The sequence below is a fragment of the Cloeon dipterum genome, chromosome 1 (assembly GCF_949628265.1).
Source record: "Cloeon dipterum chromosome 1, ieCloDipt1.1, whole genome shotgun sequence".
Taxonomy (NCBI): Eukaryota; Metazoa; Arthropoda; class Insecta; order Ephemeroptera; family Baetidae; genus Cloeon; species Cloeon dipterum.
Genome location: NC_088786.1, coordinates 41,298,177 through 41,308,242, shown reverse-complemented (window position 1 = coordinate 41,308,242; position 10,066 = coordinate 41,298,177). Strand labels below are relative to the sequence as shown.

General features: G+C 38.0%; 1 protein-coding gene across 1 annotated transcript; it reads left to right on the top strand.

The window, feature by feature from the left end:
- Window positions 1-3,788: 3,788 nt before the first annotated feature.
- LOC135934061 (ankyrin repeat and LEM domain-containing protein 1-like) lies at window positions 3,789-5,654 on the top strand. Its single transcript, XM_065475573.1, has 7 exons — window positions 3,789-3,896; window positions 3,951-3,995; window positions 4,059-4,137; window positions 4,187-4,259; window positions 4,315-4,420; window positions 4,515-5,131; window positions 5,474-5,654. Exons 6-7 carry the CDS (start codon window positions 4,735-4,737, stop codon window positions 5,641-5,643), a joined length of 567 nt encoding a protein of 188 aa, XP_065331645.1. The 5' UTR covers window positions 3,789-3,896; window positions 3,951-3,995; window positions 4,059-4,137; window positions 4,187-4,259; window positions 4,315-4,420; window positions 4,515-4,734; the 3' UTR covers window positions 5,644-5,654.
- Window positions 5,655-10,066: the final 4,412 nt, after the last annotated feature.

Sequence of the window (10,066 nt, the reverse complement as noted above, 5' to 3'; positions counted from 1 at the left end):
GCTCAAAGGCGCGGATTCAAATTGAGCCTGTGATTTGATTAACGACGGAAAGAGCAAGGACAGGAAGGAGACAATTTTGTCCGTCGTCCCAGAAAATTAATTAAAATCATAAAATATAAAATAAATATTACTTTTTTGAATTGCAAAACTCTAAAAAAATCCTATTGTCTCTTCGCGCGGCCGCTGTAATTTAAAAAGTTTGAATTAAACATTTTTAAAACACTAGAAAATCATAATGCACGCCATTTCAGATTAAATTCCGCCGTAAATCACAAAACTAAAAAACGGGAGCGCGCGCGACACGACACGTCGTTTTGCTCGCTGTGTGCGCAGCTCCCAACAGAGAGCGGAATGTCGTACACAGTTTTCGTTTTTGTTTCATTAATTTGGCCAAACTCATGCAAGGTACAACACCCAGCAGACCACTGCAAAGGATTCGCTTGAGAGTGTCCGTCGGCCAAAGGAAGCACGCGTGAAGGAAGACAAAAGTGTGTCGCCCTCTCTGACTCACCGCGCAAAAAGGCTACTAAATACTAAATTTCTGCTGGTATTATATCGAAAGTATATTAAAACGAACGATTAGAAATTCATATTTTTTGTTGTGACTCTAATTCGTAGGAAGTGTGTCTTTTTTGTGATTTTGGTTTGATTCATAAATCTTTTAGACAATAAAACGAACGATTTATTTTGTGATGCAAATTTTTAATAATTAAAAAATCTGCATCTCTTCAGCGTGCCCTTTAATTAAATAATGCGTGACAGGAAGCTGCTGCATTTGAGAGGTGCTTTCAATTATTATAAATTGATTTTGTCCTTTATTCGTGCTAACTACTGCGACGTGATGCTCAAATCGGCCGCTAATTTGGCACGTGTCGTCTTTGAAAATCGGCGTCACGGCTGATGTGTCTTCCTGTCCGTGGGTCGAGCGACCGAGCTCTTCGTCAACTGAATAGGCGTTTTTGGAAACACATATTAGTCAAAGACTTTTAATCTTTATCGCTGTGGATATTATTGCGTTGGACGGACAAAGCGAAATTTGTCAATCAGCAACAAATATTATTAAATTTGTTTATATAATGAGCAAAACCGTAACCCATTTAAAGCAAAGTAAAATACCGCTTGAAACTTAATTAAATTATTTAAAGCAAGAGCAGATAAAATCGAGCTTCCGCTTAGAGCCAAAATAAAAAAGCGCGTGGAGCAGAAAAGTTAAAAACTGCGAGCAGCGCGCGCTGGCTCGATTTTGCTACTAACCAAAATATGCAAATTTGTCCCACTCCTACTTCCTCCAGATTTTTAGCTAGGTTTGGCTATTTTGGGATTTCTGTGCCAAAATTGGAACATAGATTCGCGTGGTCGAAGGGAAACAATAAGCATGTCCGGAACCACGGGTCACTTCCACTTGAGGTTCCACGCCGCGCGCAGGTAGACGAGACTCTGAAATCCATATAGTTGCCAGGAAAATTTAAATTAAAGAGTTCTTTTAATCGCCTCAAATGACACTTTTGACCCACTGACATGCACCGACCGCCATAATTTAAACTCTAGGACAAGGACTTCAGGAGAAACGTGTTATTAAAGGTATTTATTCAATTATTTTATATTTTAAAATTTTTGTACTTTTGCAAGTGCGACAAACTCTGTCATTCTCCGGGGCGCAGCTATCCACAGGCGCCATGTACCAAAGATAAAAAAAACTGAAACCATTTAAAGGTGAGTTTTTTATTAATTTTGTGCGTTTGCGTATTTGCCGTGTCCCGTCCCGTCCCTTTCCGCAATCAGTACCGCACGTTATCTTGCAAATATTTGGAAAATGCGTGGCTGATAAGCATCACGCACGGGCCAAGGGTCACTTTATCTTGTGGCTCCACGACGAGCAGGTGTATCATCCCAATATAGACCACTGCTCTAATATCAAATTGCCAGGAAAATTTTAATTGAGTGACAATTACAGGCACCGATCGCCTTAATTTCAACTCGCGGACAAGAACTTCAGGAGAAACGTGTTAATTAAGGTAAGTGTTCAATTATTTTAAAAATCCAAAACCAATTCCTTATTGAAACATTTAATTTTTGCTACATGAGAGATAATTTTTTTAATTTATTCAGAGCGGAAAAAAATTTAAGACAATTTTAGCTGCGGTTCGAATTTTGATAAATGTTAAAGACACAACCTTTGCAGTGCAGGTGCAAAAATAATTAACAAAAATGTAGAGCAATCCAATTCCCTATCTTCTCTAACAGGGTAAAAAATCGGCAGAATTGCGTATTGCAGTCGCCGTGGTTCGTCGCCGGGACGCGTATCTTTACGTCAGAATCGCCATGCGGCCCATCGGGCATTTAAAAATAAATAAACCGCATGCCGGCTCTTTAAAATTTAAAATAGATTTTACGGCGGAGGCGCGGGCGCGGCAAAACCAACTCCATCGGACCACGGGTCTGGAAAACTGATTTTCAGATTTTCAGCGCCCATAGAAAAATTAAAATTAATTTTTTTTCCGCTTTGATATGGTGCCAGGCAAAAATGGATTTATTTTTATTAAAATTCGGCCGTTCGTACGATCGTGGACCACGACCCCTCATTCGACAGGTCTCGGACGGGGCTTTGACCTGCGGTACCCTGACAACCTTTTTCAGGGTAACCCGACCCTGAGATTCGCTCCAAAGCCGGATTTCAATGCTTCAGTAACTTCGAGCACATTTTGCGAAACTCAAGGACCATTTTTCCCCCTTGAATTTCACCGACCTTCCTGTTTTTGTAGGTTTTGCCGTCGCTTATATTTGAGTTTTATTTGGCAAATTTTGCCACCTCAGAAGCAGCCGTCTGGAGACTTAAAATGCCATAATGTTTTGTGACTTGCAGCGCGTGCATATTTAAAACAAAAAATCGAATATGGCTGGCAAATAAAGGTTTATCTGGCAGATTTATTTTTAAATAAGTTGAAATCAGTGTTAAATTTAAAACGTTTTGTGCTTGGTTAGAGCAGCAGCGCGGGTGCAGTTTACTCTCTGCCCGCCAACGCGTTCGTGCTGCGGAAAATCGATCGACCCCTCGGAGTGAAGTTGGCTCCAAGTGGTAGACCTCTCTGAGTGAGTACTATCGCCTAGAGCTAACTTCACCCCGATCAGATGAATTGTGCGCGCGTTGAAGCAATAAAAAAAGGCAGGGCGAGGGGTCGATAAATTTTTTTTTGGCAGCAAGAACGCTGTGTACTTTTGTGCGGACGCGTGACACTTTTTTCTTGCACTGCCGAGTCATTATCATTCGCCAAAAGGTGATATAGACATATATACTAACTTTAAGTCTCAAATTTTTTTCTTTCACTTTAAATTCGCTTTTGAGTTGGGAAAAGCCACAAAGAAAAAACCCGCATTTTTTGGGAAAACCAACTCCATTGCATGAAACAACGGTTTTACTAAAATTTTTCACATTTTTCTGAAACAAATGTATTTCTAATGGATATCAAAAATTCTTTTAATGGATGATGAAAAATGTGAATCAGAAAGGTCGTTTTAATCAGGAGATCTTTGGCTTTATTTTCAGAGATAATTAAATTTTGAAAAAGAGTGTCCATATTGCTCCACTTTTTTGCCAAACAACACTCCAACTTTGGAAATGTCAAAGCGTCACGAAAATTTGATATTAATAAATACAACCTTAAATTTGTATAAATGGAAGTGGCTATAGAGGCTCTATTTTTTATATCTGAAAACAATACAATTTGATCAAATCCAATCTTTAAAAGTAGAAATAAAATATACTTTTCTTGCAGTTTTTCATAACACGCCTACATACTGAACGAACAATATGCCTCGCCGAAGGAAGAAAAATCTCACTACGAATGAACCCGATACCGACCAGAAATCGCCGGAAGGCTCATTAGTGGCATCAACCTGTAAATGAAATATTTTATAGCAATTATATCGTATTAAAATACATTTTATTTAAGCTCCTGAAGTGTATAAAGGATTTACGATTCCTATGGATAGCCGTTGTAAGTGAAAAAATAATATTTTGATTTAATTAGCAAAACATATCAATTTCCGTACACTTTTAGCATTTCAGAAGTTTGTCATCGATAGTTTTGATGAGCTGCGGAAGATGCTAGAAAAGCTATCCATTTCATCCAACAGCAGGTAAATCATCAAGGATTTTGTTACAATTAAGAGAGAGCGCGAGGCATAGATTGATTTTTATTACAGACATGAAACAAAGGAGAAACGCAAGAGCGACATCGTTGACGAGAAAACACCCGAAAGTAATGAGAATGAAAAAGACAGAAAAATGAATCTGAGCAGAATACACTTGTTTAGGTCCCGCCGCCGGTAATCTTAGCGTTCAAACAGTTGAGACAACCCCTGAAAAATCAGATGGAGATCAAAGTGATGCACGGGACACGAATAAGGATGACGCCAACAGGTAAAGTTTCAAAAATAAAATCAGATGTACATCCGCGTGATAGTTTTTTGCTTTTAAAATTTATCCCACATTGAAATTTAATTTATTTGTATAGTTCGCAAGAGTCACCCGCCGACCTCCAAAAGGCAACTGCACAGATATCTACGAAGATTAAAAAAGAAGATATTGATAAGAAATTAATTGTACTTGCGAAAAAATATCTGAAAATCATTAATGCCGACGAGAAAGCCTTCTCAAAGCTAGAACCTTTAAAAAATCATATAATATACCCAAAAAAAATTGATGAATCGAAATGTAACGAGTGGGATGAAAAAATGGTCAACGAGTTCAAGCAAGACAATAAGGATTGGGAAGGAGGCGATAGTACTAACTTTTATACCTATTTGTTGCTCGACCCAAAGGTGATCAATGAAATACCTTATTGGAATGACAACACTACCTCTCATAACAATAAGTGGAATACTTTTGTTAGAAGCATTTTTTACGTGGGAAAAGGCCAGGGTTCAAGGCCTTACGATCACCTCCAAGAAGCCAAAGATCTTCTGAAGACTTACGACGAGGTGAGAAAAACGAACAAGAAAATGGGGAAAAAGATCCAACGCATTTGGCAAATCTGGTCGGAAGGCAGCGGTGTCATGATCTTCAAGGCCTTCGAATCCATCAAATCTGTAGAGGCATGCACCAGGGAGGCAGTCATTATCGAAACACTAGGTTGGTATCACCTCAGATGACGAATTTTTAAACTTATTTCATTTCAAATAAAACTTAAAATTGCCATTGTGACCGTGTTTGGCAATTTCACGTTAAGAAAATAATAAAATTACGAACCAATTTCGGAGAGTTTTTGGTGCTCAGAGTCACCGACAGATGCGGCACCTCCATATTCCATTTGAAAAAGCGGAGATCTCTATTTGACAAACCTTAAAATATGTTTCTTGTTTCCTTAAGTTTATGCAGATATGAAACAACATCTGCATCACTTTTTAAAGTTTCTGCGCTTACTTAAAGAAAATACTTTCAGTCAAATTACCATAATTTTCATTTGTTTTGCAGGGAAGCAGTGTTTGTGCAACGAAAAGAACGGCACGAATTATGGTAAAAAAGTTCCAGAATTGAATAAATATGAGAAATCAAGATTTGGGAAATATCTGCTTTTACAAGCAATGAGAAAATTCCTTAATAAATACGAAGAAATACAGGTCTTCCCAAGACACCTTCAATAAAAATCTCTATACAGAATGACCATATTTTTTGAATTGATAAAAGCCAAACATCAGATTAATATGTTGATTCAGACACAACATTAGAATAATTTTGGAAACAATTTATTCAATTGTGTTGCTTAACAATTATAGTCATATCGCAGAGGCGTGTTTTATGTAAAAAATAATTATTTATTTTATGCAATTCAATTTATCCAATTTATTGAAATAAACCTGACAATTCCCAACGAATTTTCGAAAACAGGCCAGCTGACAAATAATTTGAAACAATTGAGACCCACACAAAAAAAGTAAATTATCCTAACAAAAGCTATATTGGAAATCCCGCGATCTTTAAACTCTAATTTACAATTTCTTACGCGTCTAAAAGAACTAAAGCCAGGTTATTAAAAATGGAACGATTTAAGCCCAAAAATAATTACGACCCATGATCAGCAAACAATTTTTCCCGAAACACGAGAATGGCGCGCTTTTTGGTGCCTGGAGCGGGTTTTCCTTCGGACCGTGAGAGGCCGCGCGCCTTGCCTCTCATAACAAGCCTATTTTCCATTATTCACACACATGATCGCGGCCGCCGCGAGACTGACGAGAGGGATTGCACGTGTGGAAAGAAGGAGAGCTGGAGAGTGTGTGGTTTAAAAGTCACAATATTATTTGTGTTGTGTGCGATGCGGGGGGCGCGCTCCAAGGCGGTTCAACTTGAGCCTCTAATTTGATTAGTTTAAGTTTATAATAAAGCTTTGAAATTTAAAGTAAATTATTTGTAAATTTGCTGAAACCTTAAGTTGAGCTGGAGGTGATTAGTTTTTTAAGAAAATTCGGTTACAAAATTAGAAAAATTTCAAAATCATTTCAATCACCAATGAAATAAATTTCTATCAGTTTCAAATTGTGTCAGAAGAGGACATGAATTTGCGCAAGCTTTGAAGAAAACAGCAACAATTAAACTAAATCAAAAAACAATTTTTCAATTTTACAAATTTAAATTTATTCCTTAAACCGTTCAAAATATTCCTTGTTAAATAAATTTTTATTTGATTCGTCCATAATGAAAGATTGTTGGAAATTTTTGAAATTATTTTCGCAAATATAAGAAATTTCTTTCTAAGCGACCCCGAGCTGATGGACGACGTGCCGCCGGAACTGATGAGCCACGAGGACCAGTACCGAAACAGGGTGAAAAAAGGTGCTACCTGTTCAAGAAGCTGAAGGAGCTGCGCAAAAAAGGCGCAATGTGAGCCAAGAATAAATTTTTAAAATATAATTTAGGGTTGAGGGCTCGTTATTTGTTTGATTTTTATTAATTTCCATTTTTTCTATATTGAGTTTCATTCTCTCCTTTGTGAATTAATTTAATTTCTCCTGGGATTATATCGGAAGAAAAATAGCCTTATTGTTTCTCCTGTTTTTCCGTCAGGGTTTTCCAACCTGTGCAACGTGAAGCAAGTCGGCGAAGGAGCAGCGCCACTTTGGAGTTCCCATCCTGCACCACGGCGAAATACATTGTTTTCCCTCCGACATCAGCTGATTCTCCGTTTTCTACGCTTTCTCACACTGATTTTTGTTTTTACAAATGATCGACTCGTAATTTATCTTTTTTTGTTTTGAATCTAATTTGTAGGGAGTGTCTTTTTTATCTTGGTTTGATTTTTAAATCTTTCAGTCAATAAAAACGACTATTATTATTTATTCTGCGATGGAAAAATATTTTTTTATTGGCAACCAAAATTTGTTATAATGTTGTTAATTCTTCACAATCATTTAAAAAAGGCTACGTTGCAAATTTTGAATCTCCGCAGAGCCCTTTAAATAATGCGAGAGAGGAAGTGTTTTTTTAACGTCTCCGGTGGCTTATCTTATGAATCGGGCCTTTAAAAACTGACTTTTAAATAAATTAATAATATTTCCAATATTTAAAAAATTTTTAAACAGTGAAATAATTAAATGAATGACCCAAAAATAAAAATACTTAACCTATTATCATAAAAAAGAGCCGGAACGGTTAATTAAAAAAAATTTATTTCGCTTATTCCGATTAATATGTGAAGCGAATTTTTCCGAGTGACGATAAATTAACTAAAAGGCAAAGGTATACCGTTCCTTATTTGAGGTCGACGGGAGGACAGTTTCATCGTCAGAGGAAATTGCAGAAAAATTCTCAAAGTGTTTCAGTTAAATTCCTAGCAAAAGCAAACACATTTCCGGCGCACATTTCCGGGCTGATTTGGCTTGAAAACCACATTCTAACAATAATCACGAGGCCGCTGGTCACTTCTACTTGTGGTTCCACGCTTAGCACACTCTATTTTAAAGACACAATTTTGCTAGGAAAATTTAAATCGAGTTGTTTTCCATTCCTTTAATTGCACCGATCACCTTAATTTAAATTCGCGCGTAAGGACTTCAGGGGATACGTGGTATTAAGGTATTCATTCAATTATTCTCCCCACCCCCTTATTATAGAATACAGAATGGTTAACAGGGTTGTGGGGGGTAAGGGGCGGGGAGGTGGGCCAAAAGTGAGTCCAGCCCCCGAGGAGTTTTCTCTAGGGACTCCTGCTGAAACCAAACCGCTCCCCTTATCATTCTGGGTAAAAATAATTGGCAAATCCAAGAATTTTCAGGCCAAAATTACGCGTGGGGGTGCGGGAAAGTGTGCCGGGTGGTAGAAAACTCGATCCGGCCCAAAGCAAAATTATAAAAAAAATTAATTGGGCCTTTTTGTGAGCTTTTTTCGGGGGTTGGGGTTGGCGGGGGCTCCGGGGGTGGCGATTTTGCCGATAACACGCGGAATTTCATGGCAAGTTCGGCCAACACCGGTTTTTGGCTCTGAGTTCAATAGGAGCCGAGATCTCGAATTTTTAATGTCGAAAATCGCGGTTTGGATACAATAATTAATTTTTTTACGTGGGCCCGACCACGCGCTGCTTACTCTCAGATGAAAGAGAGTCTAATATATATTCAACAATTTTATTGTTGGTTTTTATTTTTAGCTCTAATAGCACCCGAGATATTCAGGATGAAAAAGTAAAAAAAAATATGTGAAAAGTGGTTTTATTTTAATTAAAAATCGACCATTAGTGCTATCGCCGACCACGACCTCTCATTCGACAGGTCTCGGGAAGGACTTCGACCTGGAATGTCCAAACGACCTTTTTCAGGGTAATCCGAAATGAGATCCACGCCCAGGCCCATTTAAACGTGCACATTTGACCTTGATACGTTGTTTTTTTATCATTTTATAATTTTTAATTTAAACCTTGATTGAAATTGAATGTATTTTATAGTCGAGAAGAGTCACCTGCAGACCTGAAAGAGGGGTCTCACAGTCAGCTGCGACCTGGGAGTATGAGAAATGTTATTGATAAACTAATTGTACTCGTGCGACATGCTCTGGAAAGCCTTCCTGCCGAAAAAGACAAGTTGAGGAGCCTTAAGCCTTTAAAGGAAGAAATTCTGCGTTTCCCAAGCGACGCGGAGATCGCGCGTAATAAAAAGCTGGAGGAAAGCATGGTTAAAGTGTTCGAAGCAAAGCCGCGAAATGTTGTGCAAAAATTGATAGGAGGAAATACAAATAAGGCAAATAAGGACTGCTTTACGTACGTGTTGCTCGACTCGGGGGTGATCGGAGAAATTCAGTGGGAAGACGCGACCCAGGAGGAAAAGTGGAGTCCTTTCGTTAGGAGCATTTTTTACGTGGGAAAAGGCCACAATTTGAGGCCGTACGATCACCTCGCAATTGCCTACGATATTTTGACGACTGACAAAGATGCGGGAAGGAAGGTCGGAAACGCGGGGAAAAAGATGCAACGCATTTTGCAAATCTGGTCCAAAGGCGACGGCGTGATAATCGTCAAGGCCTTCGGATTCATCAGATCTAAAGAGGCGCAGACCAGGGAGGCCGTCATAATTGAAACTCTAGGTTGGTCTGTACATTCAATTTGGTGAATTTAAATCGCAACCCTGAGTTCCTTTAATCGATTTTTTTTAATTATTTTGCTCTCCCAGAAATTATTTTCTCTTTGGTAAAATTAATTATTTTCACGTTGAGAAAATCGTGTAACCTTTTTTTGGTGAACTTCTAAAATTGCTGTTTTAATTAGTTTGCACAGCCAGAAGTTATTTTGACAGATGTAAATATAATTTGGTCTAATTATAATTTCAGTTTATTATTTTTTCAATTTCGTGTCTGCGCTTGACAAAAAAATGAAATATTTTCAGTCAAAAAAAATCATAATTTGATTGGTTTTGCAGGGGTGTCGAGTTTGTGCAACAAAAATCGCAGCACGTATTACGACGGAGGAGTCTTGAAAAATTTGGATTCGGATCAGAAATCAAGCTTTGGGAAATATCTGCTGTTACAAATGATGAGGGAATTAACTAGACAGAACATACCGATCACCCCGTATATGTTATAACATTA